This window comes from Nicotiana attenuata, unplaced genomic scaffold, assembly GCF_001879085.1.
Source record: "Nicotiana attenuata strain UT unplaced genomic scaffold, NIATTr2, whole genome shotgun sequence".
In the NCBI taxonomy this organism is placed as follows: domain Eukaryota; kingdom Viridiplantae; phylum Streptophyta; class Magnoliopsida; order Solanales; family Solanaceae; genus Nicotiana; species Nicotiana attenuata.
In genome coordinates, this window is record NW_017674390.1 from 1 (window position 1) to 18,222 (window position 18,222).

Genomic DNA, 18,222 nt, shown 5'->3' on the forward strand with positions numbered 1-18,222 from the left:
CTATTGGTACTTTTGGTTGGGGTCCCGGGGGCCTCGGGATGATTTCGGGTGGTTAACGGAGGAATTTGAAGTTAATGCAGCAGCTGAATGTCCCTCTTCTGGTATTTTCGCATCTGCGGCTTGGGAACCGCAGATGCGGCGCCGCAGAAGCGGCTATTTGGCCGAAGAAGTGGCTTGTCCCCTTTTCCCTCAGAAGCCGCAGAAGCGGTGCCACTTCCGCAAAAGCGGAGCCGCAGAAGCGGCTTAGGCTTCGCAGAAGCGGAGCCGCAGAAGCGGCCCTGTCCCCTTTAATGAAAGCCACAAAAGCGATTGCTTTTTCCGCATAAGCGGGACCGCAGAAGCGGTCCCTTGTCCGCAGAAGCGGAAACGCCTGTTCAGAAATATCAATTTCGAGGGTTTAATTTCATAAGTTTGAAAATCGATTGAGAGCTCGGGAGAAGGCAATTTTGAGTGGGTTTTGAAGAGAAAATCATTGGGTAACGTTTCCTTGATCCCTTTTCATTATATTTCATCATTATATAGCTAAATACATCATTGGAATTCGAATTTAGGATCAAAAGTTGGTTAATTTGGGGTAAAACTTCATACACCAAACTATTGGGTTTTGAGGGGGCATTTGACCTCCGATTTGGGAGATTTTTTATATGGTTAGACTCGTGAGAGTACGAGGGTTCTGAAAATGTAAAAATTATCCGATTCGAGATGTTGGCTGAGGGCGTTTGGTCAGTTTTGCCTAATTTCACGCCTTAGCTTTGAATTAAATATCAAAATCAGTTGCTTGAGATGTTATTTACAATGTGTGATTTAATTGAATAGATTTGGGCCATTTGGAGTCGAGTACTCGTGGCAAGAACGTGGTTGCTAGTTGATTTTAGCCGGTTCGAGGTAAGTATCTTGCCTAACCTTGTGTGGGGGACTTCCCCTTAGGATTTGAGTCTTCTTTGTTGATTGTATTCCTTGTACGCAAGGTGACGAGTGCGTGCTCGGATTTATTTGTGGAAAATTGCCCCTTTTTGGTCTTTAGATCCTCGTAATCACCGAATATGAAGTTGTTCTTGATACGATTGAGTTCCCTGTTATTAGTTTCACCTCTACATGACTTACTTGGAATTTATCTGCCCTTTTTGGTTATTCTTGTTGCCTAATTGACTTTTACTTGTTTAACTATAGACATTTACCCTTCTATAGTCACATTATCTTTCCTAACTGCTTGACTTTATCTGGAAAGCATTATTTCTATCTCTCGTGTAATTAATTGGTTTTAATTAGAAAGAAGTTAGATATCCTATGTTTAGTTGATATTTCCTTAATTGTAATCATTGATTCATGTTAACTTCCTTGTTGTTGAACTGAGTATTTGGGAATTGTTGTTTCGTATTATTTCTGCCTTGTTGAGTTGTTCTTATTGCGCTTAGTATTTCCCTGTTACAGTTATTTCCTTGTACGTTAGTTGTACCGTCTTTTGGTGAACTGAATCTCTTGAGTTGATTCTCTTGCTTTGTTCCTGCATATATTGTCATTTGTTGATATTGTGATGCATGAGGTTTCTGCCGTGCGATTGTTGATATTGTGATGCACGAGGTTTCTGCCGTGCGGTTGAGAATATTGTGATGCACGAGGTTTCTGTGGTGCGGTTGTTGATACTGTGATGCACGAGGTTTCTGCTGTGCTATTGTGAATATTGTGATGCACGAGGTTTCTGCTGTGCGGTTGATTTTGAAGGGTTGCACGAGGTCTTTGCCGTGCTGTTGTTGTTATTGATGTTTTGCACATGCGGCGTAATAAGGCGGGATATGTTATATGCTTATATGTGAGTTGCGCATGTGGCGGAATAAGGTGGGAATATTGTGATGCACGTGTGGCGAAATAAGGCGGTGCCTATTATATTATTATTTGCACGCGTGGCGAAATAAGGTGGGCTATGTCAGGGGTTGATTGTAAAGAATTGTGACGGCCTGTAGGGGCATTCCTATTTGTTTTATATGGTGATTGTGGGTTGCTTACCTGTATGAGCGTTACCGCTTGGAAGTTGTGAGGAAACATTCGTACGTGCGGTCCGTTCTCCTTTTCATGTTTTCTAGTTGGTAGATTTCTTGTTAAAAACACTTGCACAAGCATTCACATAGTTGGACACCCCATTAGAGGTGAATTCCTTCCGATTTTGCTAAGGGAGGAGATACGCCCTCGTTTATCCATTATGTATGTGAGAGTGGCCCTAGTTAGCCAGTTAGTTCTCAGCATGACCATGAGATTGATGGGGCACAGGATGCCAAGTGTTAGGCTTCAGATGTCGGGTCTTCTTGAGTTGTGGTTTGTCCGAGACTTGGTAAAATTGTGGAAAGAGTTGAACAAGACTTTATGTGAACATCATTGTAGGATATGAGTTATTGACTTGTTTTTCCCCTTGCTGTGTTGTGACCTTAGGATTTGGATTGTGGTTCTGCCGTCATTTTCGTATCATCATTTATTATATTCTCGTTGTTGCTTGTTGTCCTTTTCCCTTATTGTGAGTTGTAGCATTTTTGGTCATTCATGCAGTCTTTACATATTTATATATCGGTTCCACTATTCCTATGATTATACTATTTATTTGACCGGTAGGTGCCTTGACTGTTCCTCGTCACTACTCCACCGAGGTTAGTCTTGATACTTACTGGGCACCGCCGTGGTGTGCTCATGCTACTCTTCTGCACATTTTTTTTGTGCAGATACAGGTACCCCCACTCAGTTCTATCAGCCTTGGAAGGAGGCGTACCGGTAGAGACTTCGAGGTATATCTGCTACGCCCGCAGACCGAGGAGTCCCTTTCCAGTTTTCTGTAATAAGTATAAGCTCCTTCAGTATTTTCTCCTTTGTATAGACATTCTTGAGTCAGAGCCTCTTATGTATCCCTTAGCTTGTGATTTGTGAGTTTCCGGGTTTTGGGAGTTTTGTTAGCTTCGAGAATTGTTGTGGTATGTGCCGAGCGGCACCTTAAACACCATTTTTTTTTACCAGTTCAGTTTTATTTATTTTCTTCCGCAATTATGGTTTATCTTCCGCATTGTTAGGCTTACCTAGTCGTAGGGACTAGGTGTCGTCACGACATGTTCACGGAGGGCGAACTGGGGTCGTGACATGAAGGAGGAACAGTAGAAGCAGTAAAAACAGTCTAGGGAGGAACGGAAATAGCTGAGGTCGGCAAAGAAGGAGTTACAGACACGGGAGTAGAAAAAGAAGCCAGGGGTGCTTCATCAGAAACTGGGCCTAAGCTTTCACTACCAAACCCGCTGATAAAAAGCTGCTCAACAGAATCATGAGCAGCAGCGGGAGCAACATCATCATCAGTAATCACAATCGGGGCCTCAATAGACTCGGTAAGAGGAAAAGAACTGAGGGGGGATGTTTCTGCTTCGTCATCAGAAATAATGCGTCTACGGGCCCGTGGCCTTGTTACCAAGGAACCCCCGTCTTCCTCTTCTTCTGAGTCTTGGTCACCAACGACTTTTCTTTTCGATGAAGAACCCAAGATTATTTCTTGGGCCCTTTCCAAAGAGATACGAGAAGCCGCGACCGCCTCAGCAGTAACTCATCAAACAACAAATCCCGATAGAAAGAAGGATTGAAGTAAGTTCAGAGAAAAAAAATAATATGTAAAATAAAATAAAATAAAAGCTCTTACCATGAGTTTTCACCTTCCAACCAAATCGTTGGGAAAGTGTCTTCCAAGACCTACCATCCATTGGTGCAGTACTCAACAGCTTTACTACCCAATCACGGAAATTGGGAACATCGTCCACAACTCCCATTGTTGCTGGAGAAAGAAAGTAAAATTAGTAAAATATACAAAAATTGAAGAAAAAAGGTACGAGAAGGTTAGAAGACTCACGTGCAAAATTCCACTTCTTAGGGAAGGGAACGTTATCATCACCCACTAAACCTACAGTGGGTGCAGCAACAAACCTGGCGTACCAGCCACGGTCTCTGTCATCTTCAGGGCTAACTAAAACTCTTTTGCTCCTAGCTACTAGTGTAAAAACACCATTACGGAAAAGCCTAGGGAGTAAAGATGAATTAGATGGGAGAAAGTAAAAGGCACCTTAGCTAAATTGGTCAAATGTCTCAAACAGGCAACAACCCTCCATATTATTGGGCCAATTTGACCTAAGCAAACATCAAAGAAACGACAGAACTCGAGAATAACAGGATCAATAGCAGGTTTAAATCCTAAGGTGAAAGGGTACGTATAAACAAAGGAAAAACCGGTTACGTAGGAGGTGATTCTTTGATTCGGATTGGGAATAATGATAGGGAAGTCATGACTCCAATGGCTGTCTCTGCGAACTAAAGGAATCAAACCTTTAGTAATTTGAGTGGGGTAGATATCAGCACGATCTAAAGAAGATACTTGATTTCTAAGAGACTCTCTGTCATTATAAAAAGATAGTTCCGCAGGAATTATCTCCTCTACTGAAGGTTCACGAAGAGGTTCAGAAGATTCTTTACCCCTAGAAGAAGATCTTTGTGAGAGAGAACCTCTAGTTCTAGAAGAGGGGCCAGAACTAGGAGAAGGAATAGAAGAACCACGTACAGATGAAGATCCTAAATTACGGAGCCTACCTCTTCTTCTGCTCCTACTGGGGGCATTAGGGAAGTTATCAACTATGGGCACCCTTCTAGGGTTAGGGTTTGATGAAGACATGATAAAACAAGGAAGAAGCAAACAAAGATTTGAGAAATTGAATGTTCAGAAAACTTTATGTGGTAAAGACAAAGAAGAAAGTTATATTTATACTGAAAAGCAACCGTCAAAGGAAAAGGAGCAATGATGGAAGGGTCATAATGATAACTGATGCTTCGTGAATGGTGAAGCCGTGAAAAAGCCTTAAAAAGTGCTGCAAAATTGCAGAACCAATGAAAAGGTGACACGTGTGAAGAACATTAAATGGAAGTGACAATTGAAGCGTCGATTCTGTCATAACATTAATGGTGACAAAAATTCCCGCTTTAATAAAATTTCACTTCCCAAATATTCAATCGATGAATAAATGGCAAGTAGGGGGACTATCTGTATTGGGAAAATTTGAGTTTACATATTAAAGTGGTATAAAGATGACGTGTCATGACACGTAGATTGATCAAAGAGTTATGATTGGCAAAGAGGCACGAGTTGCAACAGATACGAGCAGAAGCATAGAAAGAGGCACGAGCAGTTATCCAAAAGACTCAGCGCCCGTACCTATTAAAGTCCAAGAATTAAGGAGAATGAACCTGACAGTACAAGGGAGTACAGGTACAGTATTTAATGAGCCTTAAATACTAAAAACGTTAGAGAATCTGTATTAAATACAATGATTATGTAACGTAGCATTTAATGTCTTTAATTGTCTATAATGGCCTTATTATGAAAAAGGCAAAACGCATATCTCCAAAATAGTTATAAAAGGGAGAGAATGGATCAATTGTAAGGACACGAAATATTATCTGAATACACTGGTTTACTTTGTTTTTCTGACTATCACATTGTTGGCAAAATCATTCTTCTTTATTCGTTCTTTAATTATCAGTAACCCGAGTTCTTCTAAATTATCGCTTTGACCGAAATCCCATTTTTTGGTTAAACACCAATATATTCTGTATTTACACAAAAGATGTCCCGATATACCAACTAGACATAAATCTCGATGATAATACTTTGCGTAAGTATTAGTTAATGCACACTGCACCTAGTAGTAGATTAAGTAAGTAATTTTTAATTATTGTCTCATACATAAGAAAAACATTAAAGACTATTGTAATCTAACACGTAGTGTTTCGCACAAATAAAATGCGATAGGAACCAGATAACACAAGCATCTAACTAGTAATTTTGAACAGAACTAAAAATAATTAACAATATCCAGCAATTCATCTCATTATTCATGCAAAAGAGAACCCGTTCATATCTAGATGAGAAAGACATTGACTTACTCTTTTAAGAAGGAGATAATTTTAAAATAGATATCTCAACTAAGTAGAGACTCGTGTTGATAACGTGTTAAGAAACTTAGCTCAAAGTAATAATATGAAACAAGCAAATAGACAAGAATGTAGAGAGAAAGAGATTCTTATTTCTTCCATATATTCAAGTATGTACAATGTGACGCCAAAATTCTCTATTTATAGGATTACATAGAGGTATACAAAGGAATGCCGTAAACAAGACATTAAACATTTGAGATCATGGAGTAACATCATGGGGAGGTTATGGAGGTATGAGAGTTACAACCATAACTCCATATAAGTATTGGAGTAGTGGGAGTTCTGGAGATAATGGAGAAGAGTAGTGGGTATTACCACCATTACATAATTATTTATAACAATTAGAAATTTTAAATATTATTCCCTCGTGGCTGTTAATTATTTATCAACCCATCCAATTCCCTCCTTCAAAAGCTCCGCTTTCGCTGCCTCAGTTCGCTGCATTTTTAGAGTTAATGCCACCGCTACTGTCGTATTCCGCCACTGGCGGCGGAGATGACACGCGGAAGCTGCTGCTCCAAGTGAAGGACCTGTCTGCTGTGATAGCTGATTCGAATCTGAAAGGCGTCAACCTCACTGTCTATGAAGGCGAGGTGTTTAATCTGGTTCCTCCGTCTATTCTTCCAAATTACTCATTAACTACACTCGTTTTATTTGGAACCAGTTAATGCAATGTAATTTCCTTATTAGTTCGTTTTACAAAGAATGACACGTTGCTAGACGGATCTAGGATTTCTAGAATATGCATGCACCACTAAAAAAAGAAGAAGTATTAAGTGCGAATTGATCCTAATCTTTCGGGTAAATAACTCAACATTCGACCAAGTTCACCATTTAGCCTTCTTGAAACATTGGGGCCACCAGATAATATAAAGATACCTACTAGCGGAAAGACCACGAGTTCACGTGCACCATCAATAGGACATTACATAGATCCGCCCCTGACATTGCTATGTTAAGAACTAGTTATGCTCTATTTAAAAACTGTTCCGTAAATGAGAATAACCACACAAATATTATGATATGTTTAAAAACACAAGTTTTAAAAGTGTTATCGCCACACAATATTATTGCATGATTAAGACCACAAGTTCCTTTATTTCTTAAATTTCGTGTTAAGTCAAACTACATCGCCTAAGTTAGAACTTAGGAAGCACATAATTTCATTTCTTTGCAGTTTTCACAAGTTTCACCCAATTTATGTTCACTTTTTTCAATCATGTATTTCCATAAAATTTTGGTTTTAACTTTTAGGATTTAATTTAGTACTTTGTTGGACTCCTTAACACTTGAAAAATGGGAGGAACTGTATGTATTTATGCGTTATGGAGATAGTAATAATTAGATGTTATGACAGAATAAAATAACAAGGATAAATGAAATGTTCCTAAATTTTGCAGTTCAATTTAGCAACCCGTCAGATAGGTCTCCAGCAAACTATTGCGTCATTTTCCGTTTGTGTCACGGTTGCTAGCTGCTTGGAATGCATTAGTTCTGATGTGATTATTATTGTTTGTACTAGGTACATGCTGTAATGGGAAAGAATGGACCTGGAAAGAGCACTTTTGCCAAGGTTAGTGCTTTTCCATAATTTCTTTTTGTTTTAGATTGTATCACCTAGTTCTTTTATTACTAAGATATGGAATTTATTATTTTGTTTTTATTTTGGATGATAATATTTGGTATCCACATTTTTCTATGCCTTAAATTTGCAACTACATTCATTTTTATACTTTTTCTCTAAGTTCCAGGAATAATATATAAAAAGCTTTCTATTGTTGATTCTTGAATTGGCTTGGCTATTTTCTATCTACAAAAACATGGTTGCCAACTTATGTTCTCTGAAAGTTATATTACTTTATGTATCTTGTAAATGCATCTCACTAAGACACCTCTTTGATGCGAAGTCAGTAACTACCAGCTGAGATTAAGATACTGTTGTTCTTAGCCATCTATTTATGTTCAATTTCTATAGGTTCTTGTTGGGCATCCAGATTACAAAATTACTGGAGGCAATGTGTTATTTAAAGGTGAAAATCTTCTTGAGATGGAACCTGAGGAAAGATCTCTTGCTGGGATTTTTATGAGCTTCCAGTCTCCAGTTGCAATACCTGGAGTGAGCAATATAGACTTTCTTAATATGGCATACAATGCTACAACCCGAGCTTGGACCAATTGAGGTAGTTATCCTTCCGTTAGAATAAAAAAATTAAGGTTTGTCACCAATAGGAAACTTGTTGTCTTCTTATATCCGAATAAGCTAGAAGACTAACAAAAATAATCATTTGTTCTTGTGCAGTTCTATGGGCATATTGCCCCAAAGCTTGAACTTGTGAATATGCAGATAGATTTCCTGAACAGAAATGTCAATGAAGGATTTAGCGGTGGAGAAAGGAAGCGGAATGAGATTTTGCAATTAGCGGTATTCCATGTTCCTTGTCTTTCCTGCTTTGTCATTAACATGGGGTAAATGTTTATTCTTGTGGCTGCAATATATAGTGAGAATCTAATACTGTCAAGGTTCTATATTGTGTCCATATAATTGTCTGATTTTGACTATACTTCAAATTTTTTGAATGATATTTTGTTCTATTACTGCCTAAAACTCACATATTATGAGAACTTTGTCCTTTGATTGCATAGGAAAGGTTGTTCCAGCTCATCTCTAGGATCAAGCGTTTTACTACAAATGCTTTATATCTTTCTAACTTGTGTCGGTTTGTCTACAGGTTCTTGGAGCAGACTTAGCAATTCTTGATGAAATTGATTCCGGTTTAGATGTTGATGCACTTCGAGACGTGGCAAAGGCAGTAAATTGCCTGCTGTCCTTTAAGAATTCTGTGTTGATGATCACACATTTGACATTACTTGAGAATGCTAGAGTTTATCAAGCCAACCTATATTCATATCATGGTAAGCAATTGCTACTGAACAGAGTTACAAAGCGATACAAAAAATAATAAGGTCGACTATACAAGTTGGATGTTGAGCAGAAAACAGGAGAGTTGAGACTGTAACTAGGAATCTAGCACCTTTTACGCATACCGCGAAGTAAAAACGTTTGCCTATATGTGCATATGCTATATTTAGGCAACCAGTACATGTTTCTTCATATATCTGCATTCTACTAATCTCACTTACTTTTGTTCGCTCAGAGTCTGGACCATGCAGGGTAATGTATGTGTGTCTCTCAAGATTATGGGTTTATGGGTTTACATACTAATGATTAGTTGCAACAAACTTGTTTCTGTTCTCTTCTTTACTTCACACACCCTTAAGTTTTGTTAGTTTCTAGTGGTTAATATCGATTACTTTTCCAGGAGGATGGGAGAATTGTGAAGACTGGAGATATTTCGATAGCTGAAGTTCTAGAGAAAGAAGGGTTCAAGGCAATTTCTGGCACATAGGATATGTAGTGAAGAGAGGCCCTCCATACAACATTTTTTGCGTTTCTCATCAGCTCTAAGTAAATTTCGCATTGGGATATCTTGTGATAGCATCATCCACTCCCTTCTTGTAAATTTTGTTTCCTAATCCAGTTACACTTGTTGGGACTTGCTTTTTCCCTAATTGATATGTCAGAGATTAGTCTTTTCATCTTTTCAGGCATACTACATGATATTCTTGTTTATGATACCGCAAGAAAAAAATGGTATACCTTTTATTGAAATTTTGAGTTTTGCCACTTGCTGATTGTTTCTTAATTTGAGTTCATTTAATGCAAAAATGCCTAAAGAAGAATCAAAGATGGTAAACACCTTTTAGCTGAGGTTCAATTGGTCATCATTGTACAATGTCCATGCAGAAAACCAATGTGATATTCCAGTTAGACAGCGAATTGGTTCTGATTGCTCTCCATATCTAGTTCTATTTGGCAGATAAAAACTAATGGTACTTGTCATTTGAAGAAGTTGCGCTTGGTCCACAGAAGGAAATATGCAGATTACAACAAGAGTTGCATAGCTTTGATTCATACGTTATTCGAGTACCTGTAAATCTGATTAAAGGAACTTTTAGTTGAGGTTCAATTGGTCATCATTGTACAATGTCCATGCAGAAAACCAGGTAAAAATTGTGCGGGGTAGCCACTTTTTAAAATGGTATTTACTTTTTATCCAGCATTTTTAATGCTTAGCAAAAGTAGCCACTAGTCTATTAAAATTAATATGAAAAGATTGTGTTACCCTTTCTTCTATCTCTTTCATGTGTTAGGGAGAAGAACTGTACCGCCGTCTGTTGAGGTTTCAAATAGATCTCCTGCTGTTGACTTTTCGTCATGAGCTTATTAGTTCGTTTCTTTGAATTTTTCCATCTAAAAAGAATTTAATTAAGACAAATTCATAGAACAGTTTTATTACGATATCAAGTCTGAACTTGGATGAACATCTCTCTATATGCTTCCTTTTACACTTAGAGTTACTAAACTTCGTACGAGATCTGTATTGTTCTCCACTGATATGCCTTAAATTGCTTCGTTGCACTTAATTAAGTCAAGTTTACAGATAGTGAGCTTTGTTGCTTCTCAGAACAGGTAGATATGTATGTTTTGGGTGGGACTGTTACTCTTTTGACATGTCACTGGCCTGAGAGGATTGATGACATTGTTGACCGGTTAGCCTAGTTTCATCTTGTTTTTTCATTACTTGTTTTTTTAGACTAACAAGCTCAAAAGTTAAGGACAATAGGTCCTAAATTTACAGTTATAAGTTCAAAAGTTAAGGACAATAGGTCCTGAAGTCCTGAACTTAGACTAACAAGCTCAAAAGTTAAGGCAATAGGTCCTGAACTTAGGCTAAGAAGCCCAAAAGTTAAGGACAATAGGTCCTCAACTTACAGTTACAAGTTCAAAAGTTAAGGATAATAGGTCATGAAGTTGAACTTAGACTAACAAGCTCAAAAGTTGGACAATAGGTCCTAAACTTAGGTTAAGAAGCCCAAAAGTTAAGGACAACAGGTCCTGAACTTACAGTTACAAGTTCAAAAGTTAAGGATAATAGGTCCTGAAGTCCTGAACATAGACAAACAAGCTCAAAAGTTAAGGACAATAGGTCCTGAACTTAGGCTAAGAAGCCCAAAAGTTAAGGATAATAGGTCCTGAACTTAGACTAACAAGCTCAAAAGTTAAGCACACTTGGTTCTGAACTTACAGTTACAAGTTCAAAAGTTAAGGACATATAGTCCTGAAATCCTGAAGTTAAGTTCAAAAGTTAAAGAACATGTAGTCCTGAAGTCCTGAACTTAGAGTTACAAGTTCAAAAGTTAAGGACATGTAGTCCTGAAGTCCTGAAGTTAAGTTCAAAAGTTAAGGACATGAGCAGAAGGGTATTTTCGTCTGGGCAGTTAAAGTTTATTAAAGCAGTAGCTAAAGATTAAAGACATTTTAAATAGTGGCTTAAAAGTAAATACATATGTTATTAGTGGTTAACCGTGCACTTCCCCCGAAAACCAATGTGGTATTCCAGTTAGACAGCGAATTGGTTCTGATTCCTCTCCATATCTAGTTCTATTTGGCAGATAAAAACTAATGGAACTTGTCATTTGAAGAAGTTGCGCTTGGTCCGCAGAAGGAAATATGCAGATTACAACGAGAGTTGCAAAGCTTTGATTCATACGTTATTCGAGTACCTGTAAATCTGATTAAAGGAATGAATGTGCTTTTAGGTTGGTCGAGCACAGACCTTTTATAAAAAAAATTATTTAAAAGAACTAAAGCAGAAGCAATGATGAAGTAATTTCTGCTTCTTGGTAGCAGCGCGCCTGCCATAGCACAATTTATTTCCAGCTGAAGAGCAGTGTAGATGCCAGAATCTGCTCGAATGAACTATGACAAGAAAATAATCACTGATGGTACTAAACAACTTGAAAGCATGCAAAAATAACACTGATTTTTAGAAAATCAAAGATGTAGGTAAATTAGCCATCGCTTGATGGCAACTCAAAGTAGGTATTTTGCCTCTGGCTATGGTGGCAAAATGGTTAAAAAGAAAATAGTTAACCACCTATATTATCAACTAAGAATGTATTGGATAATGAACTTCTTAAAAATGGGTCAAATATTGATAAGAACCATATAATCCATTTAGAAAATGGATAACGGATGAGTAACCATTGGGTCTAACTTTTCCATTTGTAAAGCCTTAAATTGAGGGATTCTCATGTTAGGGAGACTAGAATTCTCCCAAAAGTCATCATATGCAAAAATTCATGGATAATATGGTTACCCATATTATCCGCCGGTTAACCCATTTTTATCCGTATTAAGGCCGAGTTGGATAATTGATCCGTTTTTTCATTACCCGTTTTCGACCCAAATCATATCCGACCCAGCCCGTTTGTCACTCCTACTTCTGGTAAGAGGAGCCCCACAAGGTTGCACAATGAAAAAAAGCATGTATGAAGTACATTAAGGATTGATATTTCCAGGGATATCATACTTATTGGCGAATGACAAACCATTACAGAAATTTCTGAGAGTATGATCTATATTTCCTGCCTGTGCGTGCCAAAATAGCTGTTAACTCAACCAGAGAGGTAAGGAAAACTTGCAAACTCAACAGTTAGAGCATTGTTAGTTTTTGGATGTTCTACCTAGTACACTGCCTTTGTAAACAACTCCAATGTAAAACCAAAGAGGTGACCGATACAAAAAGAGCTTCAGCTTAATCATCTCGAATCACCTTTTTCAAGCTTTTCAATTTCTTCCCGGTGCCTTCTCTCCGCTTCTTGAAGTTCTCTTTCAGCATCCTCTTCATCCTCCAACTCGTCACGATCTTCGAACTCCTTAGTTGCTGCCATTGCTTTAACAACAGGATCTCTTAGCTCAGCAATTAGACCACCACCAACCCTGTATTCTTCTTCATCACCAATCAGGAACAGACGTTGGTCCGGTCCTGAGGCCATCGGTATATCTACTGCCAATAATTTCATATCATACTGCAGAGAGAAAAGCAAGAGACAAAAAGGTTAGCATAAGCATGGCTAGCATGAACATGAAACCAGTCAGATTCTTCTGCTTTGTTTATTTATCTGGTGTTAGCAACCAAATCGGTAAGCTTCAAGTTTTTTTTTTTTTTTTTTTTGAGATGGTAACATATTTGTGTATATTAATCAACTCAGTACATAGGTTGTACTGAAACCATATTTGCAAGAAGGCAAAAGAAAAGAAAAGTTCTGCTATGCAGTCCTAGCAAAGTTATAGAATATCTAGGATTGACATAGTGTCCTCTGTGTAGCTCTGTTTACACCAAAAACAAAAATGTAAAAGACAGTTTGTCCACCAAATACATGCTGGGACAGTCCTCCATCTATCTCTTTCTCTTGCTCCAGCTTCAGCTTCATCCCAACTAAAAAGCACTTCAGTAATCTTACTAGGCATTGTCCAAGCTACACCTCTGAGATTAATAAAGATTTTCCATAGCTGATCTGTCGTCCTGCAGTGAAGAAATAGATGGCCGGTTGTCTCGGCTGTCTCCCCGCATAGAAAGCACCTTGAACAGAGCGGAATCCCTCTTGTTTTGAGATTGTCTTGGGTAAAGACAGCCTCCTTTGCTAGCAGCCAAATAAAACAAGCTACCTTATATGGAACTTTTACTTTCCAAATATGCTTCCAAGGCCAATTAGTTAATTGCTTATTTGAATGGTTTAAGAGCTTATAGGCTGAACTCGCCTTATACATACCTTTGTTGTGTCCCTGCCACCATAGTGTATCTACCCCACTTTGTAACCCTTTAAAGTCTTCCAATTGTTTGTAAAACTCAGTCAACCTAGCCACCTCCCAATCATTTAACATCCTCCTAAATATAAGATCCAAACCTTGGGGAGTCCATACTTCAGCTATTATTCTATGCTGATGTTGAACCAAACCATATATATCAGGGAAGAGTTCCTTTAAACAACTAACTGCTAACCAGTTATCTTTCCAAAAGGAGGTTTTGTTGCCATTATTTACTCTGATGCAAGAATGACTCTTCATCACAGGCCAAAGTGACCTAATGGACTTCCATAAACTAACTCCATATGTTGTATTAACTACCTTTGATACCCACTTGTCTTCCTCTCCATATTTAGCTTTGATTACCTTGACCCATAAAGTTTCAATTTCCTGTGAGTACTCATCTTTAGGGCCTTGTTTTGGTTCTTCAGGTTCCTAATGCCTAAACCACCATAAGTTTTGCCAATTGTAAGAGATTTCCACTTAACCAAATGAACAACCCTTTTTTCTTTGTTTCTGAAAGGATCTTCTAAGTCTATCAAGTCTCCGAATAACCCCTGCACGAAAGGGGAAGAGGGACATCATGTGTGTTGGAAGAGAATCTAAGACTGAGTTGATCAAGGTGAGTCTACCTCCCAAAGACAAATATTGGGATTTCCATCTAGCCAGCTTCTTTTCACATTTTTCAATAACGGAATTCCAAATCACCTTAGATTTAGACTTTGCTCCCAAGGGCATACCAAGGTAAATAGTAGGTAGGCTTCCTACTTCTCCACCCAAGATCAGTGCCAGTTGCTTCCATTTCAGGATCTTCATTGATGGGGAACAAGTGGCTTTTTCTCCAATTGATGTGCAGTCCTGAAATGCCTTCAAATAGTGCCAGGATAATTCTCCCGAACCTCAGTTGCTCTTCTTTTGCATCACAAAAAATTAAAGTGTCATCAACATACTGGAGATGTGTAACCTCCAGACTATGTTTCCATTTTTTGCTACCTCAAAACCTTTGATCCAACCCTAATTTCTTGTTGTCTTGACCATATTGTTAAGACCTTCCATTGCTTATATGAATAGAAAAGGAGACAGAGGGTCTCCTTGTCTTAAATCTCTGTGTGCAGGAAAGAATCCTTCAGGAGATCCATTAATAAGAATAGAGAATCTAACAGTGGAGATGCAATGTCTTATAGGGCTCTAAACAATCCAGCTCAAATTGATTATAAAACCAATGAACCCGCAATTATGCTCACGACACGAATATCTTGCTTCATTAAATTTGAAAAGTCAGGATATAATGGGTTAAATCTGCAGCCAAGCCAAGTACTATGATGATTGCAATTTCATATTGATATCTTCTCCTTTTTTGGGGTTCCTTTTCTTATTAGCTGGAAAGATGGAAATATAATGCTCGATAACACTAGTGTGAGGTCCTATATTTCTATTGACAAAGCTCACTAAAAATGTCAGTGCAGGCAACCTTAATGCCTCATAGGCTGAGTTCAAGCCTGTTTTTTAACTTATTACTTGAGTTAAAATCAAACTCAACTCAACTATAGTTGAGCTGATTTAGCAGATTACATTTTACACCAAATTTTGATCTTGCCACCACATGCACTATAACCAATTCTGATCTCTCTCTCTCTATAGCAATCTATCTTATTTATTACTTTTTTTTTTTTTTTTGATTTGCACCGGGTGTCCGAGTCTCTAAGAGACCCGACTAATCCCGGGGGTGCACAGGCCCTCGGCAAGGAGTTTCCCGCAAGTGCACCACGGTTAATTCAGGTTTTACCCAGTCCGATGGCCCTCAGGAATTGTTTGCACCCAGTGGGTTTCGAACTTGAGACCTTGAAAGGGAGCAAACCCCAAGGCTCAAGTCAATTGCCACCAGGCCAACCCCTGAGGGTTCTTATTTATTACTTATTGTTAGGTCTTTTAGTTCATAATGCGAAAAACTATCCCTTATAAAAGCCTTAAATTTTCCACTTAGGCACGATTAGACAAAAAAAGAGGAAAATTACTGGCAGTTTTGAAGCTCATGATATGTGATATTCAGGTATTACGGGAAAATTGCAAAGACACAGTTAGGCTTCACCATATAAAACATTTGAAATCAAACCTCGCCTTTCTTGTTCTTGACTTCAACACTCACTAAACCTTTTCGTTCTGAACCTCGTATTGGAAAAATCAGAAAACATCTTTTGCCCCTAAACCGCGGCTTGAAGTTCTTAAGGGTAACACCACCTCCTGACATCACATATGCTCTCAAGTCTGTTCCAGAGAGTGGAGCACCCATAACTTCAAGAATTCCAGCTTCTGTGTTAAGTCTTCTCATTGCCATTCTGTACACCTTATCAGGATTGATGGTAAATCTTGAGCGAAGATACAAGCCCTAACATAACAAAGCAAAAGTTTTCTCAACTATAGTTATCAAGAAAAAGTACAGAGGATGCTCCTTCAGCAAGAATTTAAGACATAGAAAGAAGAAGGAAAACTGGGAGACTTCAATCATAGACCATCCACTGTTCAAAGCACTAAACAGTTCCTAAAGAGTTCCATAAGTAATAACTAGTCCAACTACCAAGCAGGTATAAGGAGTTGGAGCTCCACATAATGTAATGTGCAGGTTTGAATGTTAACTTGGATTGACCATTTCAGGCCTTGAAGTTCATGGCCCAAATATTAGATTTGCGAGGTTGACAAGTTCCTATCAGCGTCTATATTCTATTATTACCTAACAAAAAGGTCCTTAACTAACAAACTAGTGTTTTTTTTTCTTCCTTTTGTTGATAAAGTAAACATTTCATTGATAACTCTGCCACCATGAGCTTGCTCACATTGCCGTTCCCAAGTCCGGATAAAGGAGGAGAGTTGCGGTAGGCTTGCAGGCAGCATAAAACTAGCCAATTTCATGATGAATCCTCACAATAAAGATATCCTAGTTTTTTAAGCATTTCATTGGTAAGCATCCAGAAGATGCAAAGCAAAATACAAGTAAGATTAGCTCCAGTACATGTAAGTTCCCAAATAATGCTCATGGACTAGACATACTCGTAGTTTAACTTCTTTTCAATCAGTAACTAGTCCTAATAATTTTCTTTTTTCACAAAGAATCATTCCAATTCTCACATTAACTTCTCTTTTATAAGGCACAGTATGACATTAATACCAGCTAAGTCGCACTGATGATACAATTAGCACATTCACAACCCCACCAAGAACAACTCTTACAATGATATAATTTCTAAAATATGCATGCTCATTTACGCATGACATATATATTTCATACGCATCAACATCAAAGTGAAAACACCAACAAAAGAGTCCAACACAATCAACTACATTCGAACAGGAACTTAAGAAGAAACTCACAGCAAATGCGACAATGGCAGAGGAAAGAGCAAGGAAGCCATACTTGGCCATGCCTTCAGACAATCCAATAAACGTACTAGCAATCCCAAACAGAACCCTCCAAAGCAAAATGCAAACCATAACACCCACTGCGCCAAATAACACCAGAGAATTCCTCTTCCAAAATGCCTCTATCTGCAACCCCACAGCTCCCTTGTACCGGGCAGCCGTGTCCTTTGCAGCCACAACCGGATTCTTCAACACATTTTTCCCAAAATTCCCACTCTTAAACGAGAAGTACCTAAACCCTAATAATTTCCCCAAATTACCATCTGGGTCCAACTTCTTAGTACTAGGGTTTTGCAAAATCCGGGGTAACGGTGAAGACGAAAAAAGGGCTCTTTGAGAATTTGAAATCCATGGATTAATAAACGGTTTTTCGATTATCTTGTGATGATTAGAAAGGAAATGAGAAATACCAGTGGACATAGCATTTGGGTTTGAAAATTGAGGGGGGTTTGATGAAATGTACTGATAAATGTTCCTGAGGACGAATTTTGAAGACGATGATTTCGACATTTCCACAGCTGATACAAACTGGGAATAGATTTAGATTCGCGTAAAGCACAAACTCAAGAAATATACAATAAGATAATTGCTCAGTAGCTGAATATTAGATAGGAAAATGGTGCTAAATATAGAAATAGAAAGTGGGGTTTTGAAAGTTTACTTGCTGTTGAAGCGTCTCTAGGAGGGGGCAATAAACATTGTATACCTCTGCAAAATCTCCCGGTCAGCGGTATTGTCCTCGTCGGGGAACATTTTTGTTGTTTTAATAATCATACCTTGAAAACGAAAGTTTGAGGTTTCTGCCCCTTACGGTTGGATAATTATCACTTCAGTCCTTTAAGAAATGAAATATATTTCTTGAACCTCACTTTTACTTTGTTTTTTTTCCGTTCAATTTGTGACATTTAACTATTGAATATCTCTGCATCAACGTTTATTCTTTTCAAAGACTTTTCTCATGAAGTGAAGTATTTTGATGTTTCATAAAAAAAATTAAATTTGAATTTATGGTATTTCACCTTTACTCCTTGTTAAGGAACAGCAGTTGTTGCTGAAGTAATAGTAGCAGCTTATCCGTTGATTAATTTTGAACCTTC

At 38.2% G+C, this 18,222-nt stretch overlaps 1 protein-coding gene and 1 pseudogene across 1 annotated transcript; one reads left to right on the forward strand and one right to left on the reverse strand.

Annotated features, from left to right (window-relative positions):
• Window positions 1–6,412: 6,412 nt before the first annotated feature.
• Window positions 6,413–9,636, forward strand: LOC109218569 (annotated as a pseudogene).
• Window positions 9,637–12,392: 2,756 nt separating this feature from the next.
• On the reverse strand, window positions 12,393–17,876 carry LOC109218570. The gene is made up of 4 exons (XM_019382949.1): window positions 17,787–17,876; window positions 17,078–17,653; window positions 15,825–16,097; window positions 12,393–12,933 (listed from the first exon to the last, which is right to left on the reverse strand). The coding sequence occupies exons 2-4, from the start codon at window positions 17,633–17,635 to the stop codon at window positions 12,664–12,666; spliced, it is 1,101 nt and encodes a 366-aa protein (XP_019238494.1). The 5' UTR covers window positions 17,636–17,653; window positions 17,787–17,876; the 3' UTR covers window positions 12,393–12,663.
• Window positions 17,877–18,222: the final 346 nt, after the last annotated feature.

Bases quoted from the DNA above. Each gene is read 5' to 3' on its own strand.
- LOC109218570 (XM_019382949.1), bottom strand. From the start codon at position 17,635: ATGTCGAAATCATCGTCTTCAAAATTCGTCCTCAGGAACATTTATCAG. The intron at 16,098-17,077 runs GTGAGTTTCTTC...TTGTTATGTTAG, and splicing joins CTGCCATTGTCGCATTTGCT to GGCTTGTATCTTCGCTCAAG. The intron at 12,934-15,824 runs GTTTGATTTCAA...TTCTCTCTGCAG, and splicing joins TCAAGAACAAGAAAGGCGAG to TATGATATGAAATTATTGGC.